Genomic DNA, 16979 nt, shown 5'->3' on the forward strand with positions numbered 1-16979 from the left:
TAGGAAATACTCTGAGAGCATTCAGTTTTTCACAAGGCCTGCCCTTAAGAAAGACTATTTTGTCAAAGCTGTATCCACTTGGGGTTTTACCAGAGGCTAACCCACCTGGAAGGAAAATATTCAACTCCAGCAATATCTGGAATCCCTGCATCACCTAGGTGGTGGAGGAAAGATGAGAAGCACTTACAAAGGTCATAGCTCAGGGAAACAGGCTCACTAAAAGGCTGAGGTCAAACCATAGGGCAATATAATGATTCTCCTTCCACCCACATTCTAGCAATACATCAGTAAAGACCTATGTACCACAGTTATCCAATATATCATGACTTCCTTCCAACAAAAAATTATAAAGGATAGTAAAAGACCACACAATTTGAAGAGACAGAGCAAATATAAGATCTGGATTCAGATATGACACAGATTTGAAGATTATCTGGTAGAAAATTAAAAATAACTGATTTAATAAGCCAAATATTCTAATGAAAAAAAAGTCAACATGCAAGAACAGATGGATAATGTAAGCCATGATATGGAAATTTTAAGAAAGAATACAAAGAAGCGCTAGAAATAAAAAACACTGTAACAGAAAAGAAGAATACCTTTGACAGGCTCATTAGTAAATTGAACATGGCCCATGAGGAAACAGTGAACTGGAAGATAACATCAATAGAAATTTCACAAACTGAAATGCAAAGAACAAAAATACAGAAAAAAAAATAGAACAGAAATGTGAGATTACTACAAAGGGTATAACATATATGTAATGAGAATACTGGGAAAAGAAGAAAATGAGAAAGGAACAGGAGAAATACTTGAAGCAATAATGACTGAGAATCTACTAGGATTAATGTCAGACACGAACCACGGTTACAGGAATTTCAGAGCACACAGAGCAGTATAAATGTCAAAAAGTCTACACCTGGGAAAATTATATAAAGAAAATCAAAGACGGAAAGAATCTTGAAACAGGTCATAAGGGACAAAAATACCGTAACTAGAAAGCAACAAGGATAAGAATTATATTGGACTTCTTTTTTTAAATTGCAGCCTGTGCCGTCAGAACCAGCTGCTGCAGCCACAGAGGTAGCCAGAATCAGAGGGAAGGTGGGCTGGGCTGTGCAGGGCTGTGCAGGGTGGGGCAGGCTTCTGGCTGTCCACCATGCACTGCTTTGGAGAAGGCTGCAAGCTTCCCAGCCCAGAAGGAATTCCTAGCTAGCTTTAAAGTCAGTGCCTCCAGAGCCAGCACGGTGGCCGTAGACAACAAGATAGAGCAAGCCACGGATCCCTGGATGTGACGAAGAATCATCTGATGCATGCTGTGAGAGAAGAGGTGGAGATTCTGAAGGAGCAGATACTAGAGCTGATGGAGATGAACTCCCAGCTGGAGTGCAACAACACCCTCTTGAAAACCCTGGTGAGCCCAGAGCAGCTGGAGAAGTTCCAGTCTGGTCTGAGCCCTAAAGAGCAAGCTCCAGAATCCCAAGTGCCTGAGGCCCTTGGTGGTTCTGCAGTGTAAGTGGTTACACCAGCTATGCAAGGTGTAAACTTCTCATGAGATGATGCTTGGGGAGACAAAAACAAACTGGAAAGAACTAGGTAAAATAAGTTTGGTGGCTTTGCTCACTCTGAGGACAGAACCACCAGCTTGGCCAACTTGGTGAAACCCCGTCTCTACTAAAAAACTACAAAAATTAGCTGGGCGTGGTGGCACACGCCTGTAATACCAGCTACTCGGGAGGCTGAGGCATGAGAATTGCTTGAACCTGGTAGGTGGAGGCTGCAGTGAGCCGAGATTGTGCCATTGCACTCCAGCCTGGGCGACAGAGCAAGACTCTGTCAAAAAAAAAAAAAAGAAAAAAGAAAAGAAAAAAGGACATGGCCACCTGGGTCCACTCTAGTGACAGATCCCCAACAAAGAGTAGATCTCTGGAGGCTGATTTGCATGGGGTCTAGTAACTCCAAGCCAATGAGCCTCTAATGCTACTGCACCCTGGGGCCTCCCAGGGACTAGGCAACTTAGTTGCAACTGGCAAAGAGGAAGGGTAGTTTGAGATGTGATACCAGTTTTCTCCAGAAAGTATAAGGGGCCTGTTTCTTATTCCATGGACATCTTCAGCAATTTCACCTGAAAATAACTGTTCCTAGGAATAAGTCACTTGTGTTTTAAGCAGAGGCAGCCTCCCTTTTCTCCTCTGCTTTGTGAAAGCAGAGGACACAGATGGGACAGATTGAGCCAAGTCAGCCTTCTGTTGGTTAATATGGTATAAAGCATGGTTTTGTACACAGTGCAGTGTGAGATTACAGCTTTAGGATAACTGCTTACAAAGTTCTGCTTGGTTAGTATTGGCATAGTTTTTCTTAAAGTCACAAATGCATGCACACACACACACACAAACACACACACACACACCCATAGGGCTAGATCTGTATCTTAGTGTAGTGATATATACATACACTCATCCACCTACACGTTGAAGGGCCTAAACAGCTTTGGGAGTATTGACTGGTACCTTATCTCTTAAGGCTAAGTCTTTTGACTGTGTTCATTTACCATATTGATGCAGTTTCTCCTTTAGGTTAAGTAAGACTCATAAGTAAAGGCAGGGAGGGTGCCAGCCTCTGAATGCAGCCACAGATGCCTTACTGCTGCAATCCTTTCCCCAGCTGTCCACTGAAGACACATGAAGTCATTTGAATGCCATACCCACCATTCACTGATGCTGACTTCATAGAATGGGGTTAAGGGACCAGTTTGCATTTCACAGTGTCATTTAAATTATTTTTAATTATTTAAAAATAAATAAATAATTATGTGGAAAACTTAGAAATGAAAAGAAGGAGGGTGTCCTACTGTGGATGAGGGATAGACAAGGGAATGGCTTTAATCAAATGGAGCCTGGGAGGTGTACACAGGGAGCTTGTCTGTAGGAGAGTGATATGCTTTGGCTCTGTGTCCCTACCCAAATCTCACCTTGAATTGTAATAATCCCCGTGTCAAGGGCGGGACTAGGTGAAGATAATTGAATCATGGGGATGGTTTTCCCTATGCTGTTCTGGTGATAGTGAGTGAGTTCTCACGAGATCTGATGGTTTTATAAAGTGCTTCCCCCTCCACTTGGCACTCATTCTCTCTCTTGCTGCCCTGTGAAGAGATGACTTCCACCATGACTGTAAGTTTCCTGAGGCATTTTCTCAGCCATGTGGAACTGTGAGCCAGTTAAAACCTCTTTTCTCCATAAATGATGAAGTCTCAGGTATTTCTTCATAGCAGCATGAGAAAGGACCAATACAGGGAGTGTGTGATAGTTTCTGACACATTATCCTGATGTATGTTTCCAGGATTTGGGTTTTGATTTTTCAAATGTAGCTTGAAATTTCAATAAACGTTCCTCTTTTTTTTCTAAAAAAAAAAACTGCTAACAACAAGAAGGTACAATAAAATATTTAAAGTCTTGAAAACAACCCACCAACTTGAATTATCCATCTATCCAAATTAATGTTCAAAAGTGAAGGACAAATAAAGACTCTTCCAGACAAACAAAAATTGATGCAATTGCTGCCAGTAAGACTACCTGGCAAGAAAGGTTAAAAATATTTATCTAAAGATAAGGAAAATCACATAGGTCAGAAACTTGGACCTAAATAAAGAAAATGAGAACATTAGTAAATGAATAAATGAAGATAAAATAAAACATATTTCTTATTTTTAATGATCTAACAAATAAGTTTGTCCAAAATAATAATAGCAACAATGTATACAATTATTATAGCTATAGATAAGTTAAATGAATGAAGTTATTATAGAGGAATGGGAAGGAGAAATTAGCAATACTTCATTAGAGGGTACTTGTACTGCTTCCAAAGTGGCATAGCGTTATTTGAAACTAGAGTTGCATTTATTGTAAATATGTGTTATATTATTTCTTCCGCTTACTTTGGATTCAATTTGCTCTTTTTCTAGTTTCATAAGGTGGAAGCTTAGATTACTCATTTCAGATCTTTCTTCTTTTTAATATATAAATTCATATTAATTCACTGCTATAGATTTCCTTGTAAGCACTAGTTTTGTGGCATCACATGATTTTTGATAAGTTGTATTTTCATTTTCATTTAGTTCAAAGTATTTTTAAATTTCTCTTGAGACTTTTTCGTAGCCATGTGTCTTACTTATTAGTGTGTTGCTTAATTTTTATGTATTTTGTGGTTTTCCGGCTATCTTTCTGTTGTTGGTTTCTAATTATTTCCATTGTGCTCTGAGAGCACACATTGTATAATTTATATTCTTTTAAATTTGGTTTAGTGTGTTGTGTGGCCTAGAATAAGGTCTATCTTGTTGAATTCGTGTAAGCTTGAGGATAATGTGTTTTCTCCTGTTGCTGGGTAAAATATACTATAGGTGTCTATTAGATCCAATTGATTGATAATGCTGTTAAGTTCAACTGTATCTTTCCTGATAATCTTCTGGCTGGATCTGTTCATTTCTGACAGAGGGGTGTTGAAGTATTCCAATATAATAGTAGATTAGTATTGTTCTCTTTGCATTTCTATTAGTTTTGCCATATCTATATTGACACGGTTTTTAGACACATTCATTAAATATTATTATGTCTCTTTGAATAATTGACTTTTTTATCACTAGGTAACAGTCCTCTTTATCCTTGACAATCTTTCTTGCTCTGAAGTCTACTCTCTCTGAAATTGATATAGCCACTCACTTTCTTTATCCCTTTACTTTTAATCTAGATGTGTCTTTATATTGAAAATAGTTTTTTTTTAAGACAACACACAGTTGGGTCTTTTATAATCCACTCTGACAGTCTCTGTCTTTTAATTGCTGTATTTAGATCATTGATGTTTAAGGTGATTACTGATATAATTTGGTTAATATCTGCAACATTTTTTACTGTTTTCTATTCATTGTCCTTCTTTCTTTTGATTTTTATCTTCCATTTTTATTCCGCCTCCTCAATCTTAATTGATGAGTTGCAAGATCTGGATAATGAGTTGCAAGATCTGATTGTTGAAAAGTGTGGCACCCCGCCCTCATCTTGTACCTGTTATCACCATGCGAAGTGTCTGCTCCTATTTCACCTTCCACCTTGAATAAAAGCTGCCTGAGGTCTCCCTAAAAACTGAGCAGATGCCAGCACCATGCTTCCTGTAAGCATGTCATAAACTAAAATTCACTTATTTCTTATGTTTTTTTTAATTATATTCCCCCCTCTAGAATGTAAAAACTACTATGTATAGCAGAAACCATGTCTATCTTGTTCAACATTCTATCCCTTAGGCCAAGCATAGTGCCTGACACATAGGGGTCCCTTAATAAATATACTTTATATAAGTAAGTGGACTGCAAATAGATCTTAAAATGATCACATATATCTTAAAATGCACCTTAATATCATCATATATTGAGTGTCATGAAAATGAAATAAGATCTATAAATAATTATGTGAAGAAAAATACATGTCATGTTGGTGAGGGGGGAAGAGTTGAAGCAAACGTGAAATACCTAGCAGTCAAACTGAAACAGAGAGCTCACTTAAGTTGATGAATAACGTATCCAAACATTTTAAAGGTTATTTCAGTGTTATTGGAGCCACAGGTATGTCAACAAATTAACCAAAACAAATGTCCCCACATTATTAATGAATGATTTTTTTGTCTTAATAGTAAATCAGTTTCAAGGCTATTTCAGCAACCAAAGTCTAGAATTAAGACTTTGGCAACCATGAAAAGAAATAAGGATTAACAATTTGAGCCACAATCAGGACACTTCAATCAACAGTAACTATACCAGGACCTCTTATATCCTTTGATTTTTTTTGAGGCAGGTTTGTCCCTTCTATTTAAATTTAAATCTAATTTTAATATTAATTCCTACCTATTTATCTTTGTTTTTGTTGCATTTGCTTTTGAGTTCTTGGTCATGAAGTCTTTGCCTAAGCCAATGTCTAGAATGGTTTCTGCACAGCAAAAGGACCAGTCAGCAGAGTAAACAGACAACCCACAGAGTGGGAGAAAATCTTCACAATCTATACATCCAACAAAGGACTAATATCCACAATCTACAAGGAACTCAAATCAGCAAGAAAAAAAACAAACCATCCCATCAAAAAGTCCCTAAAGAAATAAACAGACAATTCTCAAAAGAAGATATACAAATGGCCAACAAACATATGAAAACATGCTCAGTATCACTAATGACCAGGGAAATGCAAATCAAAAGCACAATGTGACACCACCTTACTCCTGCAAGAATGGCCATAATGAAAACATCAAAAAATAATAGACATTGGCATGGACGCAGTGAAATGAGAACACTTCTACATTGCTGGTGGGAATGTAAACTAGTACAACCACCATGGAAAACAGTGTGGAGATTCCTTAAAGAATTAAAAGTAGAACTACCATTTGATCCAGCAATCCCGCTACTGGGTATCTACCCAGAGGAAAAGAAGTCATTATATGAAAAAGATACTTGCACATGCATGTTTATAGCAGCACAATTTACAATTACAAAAATATGGAACCAGCCCAAATGCCCATCAATCAACAAGTGGATAAAGATATTGTGCCACACACACACACACACACACATATGTATATATCTATATGATGGAATACTACTCAGCCATAAAAAGAAATGAATTAATGACATTTGCAGCAACCTGGATAGAACTGGAGACTATTATTCTAGGTGAAGTAACTCAGGAATGGAAAAGTAAACATCGCATGTTCTCACTCAGAAGTGGGAGCTAAGCTATCAGGATGCAAAGGCATAAGAATGATACAATGGACTTTGGGGACTCCGGGGAAAGGGTGGGAGGCGGGTGAGAGCTAAAAGGCTACAAATTGTGTTCAGTGCATACTTCCGGGGTGATGGCTGCAGCAAAATCTCACAAATCACCACTAAAGAACTTACTCATGTAACCAAATACCACCCGTTCCCCAAAAACCTATGGAAACAAAAAGTTTTAAAAAATAAAAGAACCCTCAAAGAAATTATTTCTTCAATACTGTAATAATTCATATAAGATGCTATTAAAAGAACACCTTTCCAGTAATGACGTTTCCACCAATGAACTTACGCCAACTCTGTCTTCGATTCTCCAAAACCAATGAACTCTATTTCCAAGCAGCTTTTGTGAACTTATTTTTTTGCCAATATCAGCTTCCCTTTACTCTGCCTCTTCAAATGCATGCATGACTTGGCATAGCTGTGCATCTCAGGTTATAAACTTCATTTCTAATTCCCAAAGAAATTCAACATATTTGGAGAAATATATATATATCTATATTATATGTATATATAAATTTTTAAACTGTATTTCTAATGGAAATGTGCTAGAGCTTAAGTATTGCTCCAAGTCAACAAATACTTATTTTGATTATAATATAAACCAAAGGTAAGTATTACCGATGATTCTTTATTGAGAAAAATCAAAGTAATTAGAATGTGTGTTTCTTCTCGGATCAGATGCATTAGTTTACTTTAAGCCTTGGAGCTTCTTTGAGTTTTCACATTGTCAGATTCTAGTATTGTCATTTACACTCTCTGATATTGCACAGGAATTAGGTTTAAAGGACAAAGTAAGGAAGTAAATGTATAATATTAATAAAATAATAGTAGAAATATCCATTACATTTTATAAGGGTAAAATATTTTTATGCCACCTCACCCCCAAAATGAAATATATGGAAAGGAAATTTTATAATAAAAAAACTTTTTAAGAGCATATTTTAGACAGTGGCAAAGAAGAAGTACTAAGGAATTAAAAGACCAAATGGAAAATGAAGATATTTTACCCTTTAAATATAATGTGCAATTGATATAACTGCTGTTATATGTAAAAAAGCAGAAAAATAATGATCACTCTCAGAAGAAAATGGGTACACAGTTCCTGTTTTCTATTATGTGGATTAATGTGGATGACTGAGAACTATAAAAGGGGAGTCCCATCAGCTTTCACAGGAATTGCCTTATTACTTAGTATGTTGATAAACACAAGGCAGAGATTTGGGGACACAGGATGCTTTAAGAGAAAGAAACTCTACGATTTTTCCATTGAAATTGATTAAATAATAATGTATTGTTTTACATACGCAGTTTTATGTAAGGGAAGGCAGAGGCTTTTCCTCAATCATCTGCTTGTTACAATTTTAACTTTTCCTCATTTGCGGAGACGTGTTCTCTATGTTTTATATTTTTGAACAGACATTCCACAAATGAGGACAAAATGTTAATATATGATGGTCAGTATTTGGAAGATGGTTTGGTTTGACGTTCTAAACTAGAAGTCTTCAATTAGCTTCCTGCCACATATTCCTTTCTTAATCCTTACAAGCTAACGTGTAACCCTCTCCTGCAATCTGCAATTCTCACGCTCTCTACCCTGCCCTGCACACACCTAATTGAGTCCATATATATCCAAGTTTTACTGGTAAATGGACTGACCATGAATATATACATTAGTCTGCTTTGAAAACATGGGCTAAGTTTATGTGACTACTCACTCAGAGATAATGTTATAAAAATGATTCAGGAGCTTTTATGGTTGAATATGCATTTTTATGGTTGGAAAGCCATTGGCTGTACATGCATTTTCTCTCTTTCTTTTTCTTTCTTTTTTTTTTTTTTTTTTTTTTTTTTTTGAGACAGGGTCTTGCTCTGTTGCCTAGGCTGGAGTGTAGTGGCATGAACATGGCTTGCTGCAGCCTCCGCCTCCTGGGCTCAAGCGATACTCTCACTTCACTGAGTAGCTGCTAACACAGGTGCCTGCCATCACACCCAGCTAATTGTTTAATTAGCTGGGGTCTTTCCATGTTCAACAGGCTACTGTTGAACTCCTGGGCTCAAGCAATTCTGCCTCGGCCTCCCAAAGTGCTGGGATTACAGGAGTGAGCCACCATGCCTTATGTTTTCTCAAAGGTTATATAACAGTACTCAACTATAAAATCACCTGTTCCTGTTTGTTTTATTAGTAGCATATGTGTAATCATTCTGTAATTTTTTCTAAGGCTATTGTTCTTTTTTCCTTTCAATGAAATTTGGTAATTTCTATTTTGCTAGAAATTCCAAGTTCCTCCAATTTTTCATGTTTTTGGCAAAATAGATAAATTGCTACAGCATATTTGAAACAAGTCTGACAGTATATAATAACATTTCATAATATACATACCATTTAATTGTGCAATCCCCACTTCTGACAATCTAGTTAACAGAATCAATAATATATAAAATTACGCAATGTGGATGTTTATTATAGCATTGTTTGTTATAATACTAAAATAACTAAAAGCAGCTTTAATGTCCAACAATAGAGAAACGGTTTAATATATTTTAAATGTCATCTAAAAGCACAGGTTAATAGGTATAGAGTTTCAGTTTAACAAGATAAAAAGAGTTCTGGAGATAGATAATGGTGATGGTTACACAACAATATGAATGTTCCTAATACCGCCTAAACACTTAAAAATCATCAAGATGGTAATTTTTGTTACCTGTATTTTACAACGATTTTAAAATTTAAAATAAAGCATAATATTCACATCTTTTAAAATTATTATTCTTTTATTTATTCCTCTAGGTCAAGTGAAAGGACTACAAATCAAGATTTCTAATCAGAGAATGTGCTAAATATATTTTTTCCCTATATGAGACATGTGTTCAGTTAACAAGCACTAGCAAGGAAACAGAAATTTGTCTGAGACTATCTGCTAAGTAGGCAACGCTCGCCTACCTTGTTTCAATGTATCATAACAGAAAATAGCTTAATTATATATAAATCTCTAAATACACTGGATTCTGAATACATAGTAACTGCTTAAATTCACATGTACTATTCTAAGTATTTATTTTAAACTAATAGTATCTAATTAAAAGAGCACTCTAAGATGTGTTAATCAATCTGATTTTAGTCATCATTATACAATGCATACATATAGCAAATTATCACATTGTACATCTTGAATATATACGATCTTTGTCCATTAAATATTTTAAAATAAAAAACCACCCTGAGGAGATGCCAAACTAACTCAAAATATATTTAAAGTTGTTATATTATTTTTATTATATGTTTTTTAATACTCATATTTCTTCACAGTTGAATGATTTTTTAAAAAAATTGTACTAAGAACACTTAACATGCGATCAACCCTTCTAACAAACTTTTTAAGAGCACAATACAGTATTTTTAAATATAGGCACAATGTTGTACAGCAGCTCTCTAGAACTTGTTCATCTTGTGTAACCAAAACTTTATATCCATTGAATTCTCCAGTTCCCCTCCAGCAGTCGCTCCCAACCACCACTCTACTCTCTGTTTCCATGAGTCTAACTATTCTAAATATGTCATTGACATGGAATCATGCACTATTTGCCCTTCCGTGATTGGCTTATTTCACTTCACATAATGTTCTTGAGCTCCATCCCATCCCTGTTGCCACATACTGCAGGATTTCTTTTTTTTTAGGCTGAATAATATTCCATTGTATGTTTATACCACATTTTCTTTATGCATTCAACCATCAATGGACATTTATATCATTTGGAAGACTTAGCTATGGTAAATAATGCTGTAATTAACACGGGAGTGCAAATATCTCTGAGATTCTGATTTCAATTACTTTGGATATATACCTAAATATATGTGACTACTATCCAGTAGAACTTGGATACATATTAACTCAATTAGTTGTGTGTGGGGAGGGGTAGAGAGCATGAATGTTGGCAGATTGCAGGAGTAAGGTTACATGTTACCTTGTAAGGATTTAGCAATCCTAGTAGGATTGCTGCTTCATATGGAATTTCTACTTTTAAGTTTTTGAAGAACCTCCATACTGTTTACCATAGCAGTTGTACCACTTTACATTCCCACCAAAGGTAATGGATTCCAATTCTTCCACATACTGGCCAACATTTGTTATGTTTTGATTTTTTATAATAGCCATCTCTACAGATGTGAGAAGACATCTCATTAAGGGTTTGATTTGCATTCCAATGATGATTATGATGTTGAGCATCTTTTCATTTACCCATTAGCCATTTATATTCCTTCTTTTGAGAGATGACTCTTCAAGTTGTTTCTTTGTTTGTTTTTGCCATTAAGTTGTAAAAGTTCCTTTTATTTGGGGATGATAACCCCTTATCAAATACTTGTTTTACAAAAATTTTCTCCCATTCTGTAAGCTACCTTTACACTGTTGATTGTTTATTTTGCTGTGCAGAAGCCTTTTAATTTGATGTAGTCTTTTTCTATATTCTTTTTTTTTTTTTTTGCTTGTGTTTTGGTGTCATATACAAGAAGTCATTGGTAAGACCAATGTCAAGAAGCTCTTACCCTGTTTTCTTCTAAAATTTTATAGTTTCGGATCAGGTTGAAAGTCTGTATTTTGAGTTGATTTTTGTGTACAGTGTAAGATAAGGATCCAATTTTATGTATATCCAAGTTTTTAACACTATTTGTGAAAGAGACAATCCTTTCTTCATTGTGTTTTCTTGGCACTTTTGTCAAAGACCAGTTAACTGTACATGTGTGGGTTTATTTCTGGGCTCTTTATTCTGCCTCATTGGCCTATATGTCTGTTTTTTATGACAGTGCTACAGTGTTGTAATTACTGTAGCTTTGTAACATGTTTTGAAATCAGGAAGAATGGTGTCTCCAGCTTTTTTCTTCGTTCTCAGATTGCTTTGGTTATTCAGGGTTTTTTTGTGACTCCAAATGAATTTTAGGTTGTTTTTTCTATTTCTGTAAAAAAAAAAAATGCCACTGGACTTTTGATACGGATTATATTGATCAGTTTGGATAGTATGGAGATTTTAAAAATATTAGACTTTAGGGTTTTCTACAGATAAGATTATGCCATCTGCAAACAAAGATTAATTTACTTTTTTCTTTCTGATTTTGATGCTTTTATTTCCTTCTCTTGCCTAATTGCTCTGCCTAAGGTTTCCAGTACTATGTTGAATGGAAGTGGTAAGTGTAGAGAAGTGATTATTTTGAAAACGTGTATTATAACAAATCAATTCTAACTATAATCTTAGAGAAAATATGTACAAATAAATTTGAATACGGACAACATTTAGTTGGTTACAGGAACAGATGAAAATATCGATTTGAATCAATGATGAGATTGTGGAAATTGGATTTATGTTGTTATTTTACTATTTTCAATAAGGCAGTTTTAAAAATGAGAAAAGTCCAAAACAGACTAGAATTCTAACCCATTGTTAATTATGCATAAAAGAAAATATGTTTATAAAAATATATTCAAAATGCAATAAACTAGGCAGATGTTCACAAGTGTTTCCACATGTTGGTCACTCTGGTCACACTGTAAAACCCATTTATTAGTCTATAATATCGTTGTTCATATTTGCCTTTTCTCAAAATCTCCATGTCTTAGTTAACCAAGAACACTAGAAAGCAAGCAAAAAAAAAATAGTAAAGAAAATTACTAAGTTTTTGAGTAAATAATGAGGTTTAATGTCAACTCTACAGTCTAATAGACACTATAAAATGTATAAAGTGAATGAATACATTACTTTAGCCTCTTATTCTGAGGACTTATTAGGAAAACACCCACTAAGGTAATGTCCTTCTCTTGCAATCTTTTTTTCCCAGGATCTTTTCCAGCCTAAGAGTAGTGATAGATGTTTTGTTTGGATTTTTCTGGAGGGGTAGGAATTGTGGAAGGAGCCTCTTGAAGTGTTGTTTGCGCATGCTAGATATCAGTGAATTTCTGAAAACACGGTCAAAATTTCTCTCCAAAAGGGTTTCTCAAATACTCTGAAGAGAGATATTGTTGAGAAACTGCTGAGTTGAGTCCAGTCTGATGGCATTGTTTCCTTCAAGGGTTTCAAGTTGACAACTCATGATGAAATTCATAATTGTGTAAAGTGCATATATCTTAACATGTTTATTTCATCTGTAAATATGAATTACATATTTTGTATTGATTCTGTGGCTTTTATCTCTTTAACTGAGATTTTGTAACTGTAATTCTCGCGGCAGCTCAACAGTTTCAACGTTTTGTGGCACTAAACACCATCAAAAGCCATTATATGGCTCTCCAATCATTAAAACCTTAGTATTATGGGATCAGAGAAAAGATCTCTTTGCCTACCACCTGAGGAAAATATTACCATTATGTTGGAGATTAATGAAGTAAGGCTAAAGGCCAAAGGCAACATGGTCCTGTGTTCTACTTGACCCTGTGATCCTTTAGCACTGGATTGGGAGGCCAGGACATTTGTAAACTTTGACTTTCCAATGCACACAGGAAAGTATGCAACCTATCCTTTTCCCTAAGCTTAAATGATTTTGATAATTAGTTTTTTAAAACTTATTATTTTTGCCCAGGTCGTCATCTTCTTATGTGATTTTTAGATGTTCGGCTTAAATATAGTGTTTTAAATAATAAATAACATTTAAAATATAAGAAACATCTAAAAGCCATCTTAGATTTTTCTTTCTCTCCTTCTCTCTCTCTCTCTCATTCTCTCCCCTTCTCTCTCTCTCTCTCTCTCCCCTTCTCTCTCTCTCTCTCTCTCCCCTTCTCTCTCTCTCTCTCTCTTTCTTTTTTTTTTTAATCTTGGTACAGAGGAAGCGGGAAGTTACTTAGTACGGTTCCGGGTTTCTCGCGCCCCGCCTGTCCCCCCTCCCTATCACTGCTACTGGCTCTGGGTCCCTCCGTCGGACTGTCCTGCGGAGAGAAACCCCAGCCCATCGGTCTGCGCTGGGACCGCCCGCCGCGCATCTGCCCTTCTTCGCTGACTCCGCCCCGCATCTGGCCAGACCCGCCTCGCGTCAGAGCTGACCCACTCACTGCGCGTTTGCCAGTCAGTCTCTCCGGACCTGCCTCGAGCCTCAGGCTGCTGAAATCACCGCGCCTCACTCGGTCCGTACCCAGTGGGCATCTTGGGTATCTGGGCGGTCTTCGATCCCCCGCGCGTGTGTCTGTCTGTCTGTCTCTGTGTCCTATCCGCTGCCTGCAGCCTGCCTGCCGGTCTTATCGCACCAAGTGTCTAGTGTACCCTTTCGCAGACGCTGAGTGCGGAGAGGCCTTAGCGAAAGGCTAGCCAGCCCGAGACTGGCCAGGCAGCCGGCGGAGGAATACGCGCTCGGTCCCTGCCCTTGTTGATATCGTTTTAAACCAACAGGAGCTCTAGGCCTATATTTATGCAGAAAACGGGTCGGGAGGCCTCTGTCTGCAATGCTAGTTGTGGGGAACCAGCCAGCTGCTTGGTGGCTTCTCACAATTTCACGGGGACAGGAAAATTACGTTTCTGGTACTGGCTTTTGAAACTGATTTTAAATCTGAACGGGTGACAATTTTAAGTCCCCGCAGGGAGAATAGATTCGTATTTGGGGCGCCTTTTTGTCTGATGTGTTTGTTCTGAGCCTGCTGACCAGCTGTTTCTGAACTTCATTTTCTCAGCCTCGACAGTGATTCTGAGTCTGCTTTTAGCTTCCTTTTGCCTGCCTTGGCTTTTTCTGTTCGTGAACAGCTGTTTGGCCCATAGCTTAGAGAAAGCAGCCTTTTTTCTCTTCAAAGAGAACCTCCTCCCAGTGCTCAGAGAGATGGGGAGCGGGGAGCCTAATCCTGCTGGCAAGAAAAAGAAGTATCTCAAGGCCGCTCTGTACGTGGGTGACTTGGACCCAGATGTCACCGAGGACATGCTCTATAAGAAGTTCAGGCCTGCTGGCCCTCTGCGATTCACCCGAATCTGCCGTGATCCGGTGACCCGCAGCCCCCTGGGCTATGGGTATGTTAACTTCCGCTTTCCCGCGGATGCAGAGTGGGCCTTGAACACCATGAATTTTGATTTGATTAATGGAAAACCATTCCGCCTTATGTGGTCTCAGCCAGATGACCGCTTAAGAAAGTCTGGAGTGGGAAATATATTCATCAAAAACCTGGACAAATCCATAGACAATAGGGCCCTGTTTTACTTATTTTCTGCTTTTGGGAACATTCTGTCCTGCAAAGTCGTATGCGATGACAACGGCTCTAAGGGTTATGCCTATGTGCACTTTGACAGCCTGGCCGCTGCCAATAGAGCCATCTGGCACATGAATGGAGTGCGGCTCAACAACCGCCAGGTGTATGTTGGCAGATTCAAATTCCCAGAAGAGCGGGCGGCTGAGGTCAGAACCAGGGATAGAGCAACTTTCACCAATGTTTTCGTTAAAAACATTGGAGACGACATAGATGACGAAAAACTGAAGGAACTTTTCTGTGAATATGGGCCAACTGAGAGTGTTAAAGTAATAAGAGATGCCAGTGGGAAATCTAAAGGCTTTGGATTTGTGAGATATGAGACACACGAGGCTGCCCAAAAGGCTGTGCTAGACTTGCATGGAAAGTCCATCGATGGAAAAGTCCTCTATGTAGGGCGAGCACAGAAGAAAATTGAACGCCTGGCTGAGTTGAGGCGGAGATTTGAACGGCTGAGGTTAAAAGAAAAAAGTCGGCCCCCAGGGGTGCCTATCTATATTAAGAACTTGGATGAGACAATCAATGATGAAAAACTGAAGGAGGAATTTTCTTCCTTTGGGTCAATTAGTCGGGCCAAAGTGATGATGGAAGTGGGGCAAGGCAAAGGATTTGGTGTGGTCTGCTTTTCCTCTTTTGAAGAGGCTTCCAAAGCAGTGGATGAGATGAATGGCCGCATAGTGGGCTCCAAGCCCCTGCATGTCACCCTGGGCCAGGCCAGGCGCAGGTGCTGAGAATAAGAATGCTCAGTTTGTTTCAGCCTTAGTTGGTGCCTCCTTAGTTTGGGCTCCTTTGTGATAAGGGGTTATTTTATGCTAATTCACAAGTTTTTTTTTGAAGTGAATTCTTTCTTTTGAAAAAAAATGCAAAACTAGAAAACTTTATTCATTTTAGAATAGAACATAATTTCTAACTGTAAAATTGTCATTTTGTACTTTTTTTGATGTAATATCCTTAGAAATCTGTAGAATAAAGTGTATTCCTCCACTTTTTTTTCCTGAACAGTCAAGGTGAGGCAATTGATTGAGTATATTTCCCTTCTTATTTCAGTAATACTCTATTTTTTTCATGAAAATATTGTCAACATGGTTCTTGTGAATCTATCACAGTGAAAAGTTCTAACTTGTTTTTGAGAAGTCAGTACAGCAGGGGAAAACATATGTGATGCAATTAACATCTGCATAATTTCACTTAAAATTATTATGCAAAAATGAATGTTTTTTCAAAAAATGTGAAATATATTTTATTTTCTTTATTTGTATTCTTGTTTCATTTTTAATATGTTGTGAACATGCTACAGACTTGATAGTACTTTTGACTACATGTTGGGAGTGGTCGTATTAACTTCTTGCCCAAAGAAGTAAGCATATTGGTGTTTTCTCAATTAGTCACTGAGAAAATTAACACTTTAGGCAGTGGCTATTTAAAGTAGGAATTGCATCTTAAAAACCTTTCCTAAGAGATTTGGTATGTGAGGATACTTTCAGTACCACTCCTACCATTCATTTTTCTAAATTCCTTAGTACATATACTTGGATCATGTGAAATTAACAAGAAAGATGAATAACTGCGCTGAATTGCCTTTACCTATAAATAATTTAATATTTTACCTTCGGGTTTTATCAACTGTCAATATAAAAGGCAGTACTCCACAGAATGTTGTTGAAAAACTTCTTCGAAGAACGCCTTCTATTAAACTTGTTATCTCTTGTAAATTATTGAGTGTGTCCTTTTGATAATATTCACAGGTATTTCAAAGGTAAGGAATAGGTTGTCTCTTGGATTAAGTCATATGCCTCCAGCCATTATATGAGAACTGTGAAACCAATATGGTTTTCTTTATGTCTTGGCTGCTTGAAAATTAAAAAAAAAAAGTTTTGTTCAATATTGCCGTTACATTTATTAGCCTGTAATTTCTAAATTGGAGATTCTCTACATTTCACTTGCGGTTTCCTGTTCTCCTCATTGCCTGC

At 37.1% G+C, this 16979-nt stretch overlaps 2 protein-coding genes and 1 long non-coding RNA gene across 3 annotated transcripts in view; 2 read left to right on the forward strand and 1 right to left on the reverse strand.

Moving 5' to 3' along the window:
• The window catches only part of LOC134729825 (uncharacterized), a 158248-nt gene extending 144102 nt beyond the window's left edge, over positions 1-14146 (reverse strand). Inside the window, exon 1 of the long non-coding RNA XR_010111300.1 lies at positions 13837-14146. This is a non-coding gene — a long non-coding RNA (uncharacterized LOC134729825). The remainder of the gene's footprint in view (positions 1-13836) is intronic.
• On the forward strand, positions 1223-2444 carry LOC130541156 (TSC22 domain family protein 3-like; the record flags this gene model as incomplete). Its single annotated transcript, XM_057301073.1, has 1 exon — positions 1223-2444. A coding segment is annotated over one exon (294 nt), but the record flags the coding sequence as incomplete, so codon positions are not given.
• PABPC5 (poly(A) binding protein cytoplasmic 5) lies at positions 13238-16261 on the forward strand. The gene is made up of 2 exons (XM_003810371.4): positions 13238-13908; positions 14449-16261. The coding sequence occupies exon 2, from the start codon at positions 14592-14594 to the stop codon at positions 15738-15740; it is 1149 nt and encodes a 382-aa protein (XP_003810419.1). The 5' UTR covers positions 13238-13908; positions 14449-14591; the 3' UTR covers positions 15741-16261.
• Positions 16262-16979: the final 718 nt, after the last annotated feature.

Source organism: Pan paniscus, chromosome X, assembly GCF_029289425.2.
Source record: "Pan paniscus chromosome X, NHGRI_mPanPan1-v2.0_pri, whole genome shotgun sequence".
NCBI classification, from domain to species: domain Eukaryota; kingdom Metazoa; phylum Chordata; class Mammalia; order Primates; family Hominidae; genus Pan; species Pan paniscus.

What these genes read in the sequence shown, in the direction of transcription:
- PABPC5 (XM_003810371.4), top strand. Translation starts at nt 14,592, where the DNA reads ATGGGGAGCGGGGAGCCTAATCCTGCTGGCAAGAAAAAGAAGTATCTC.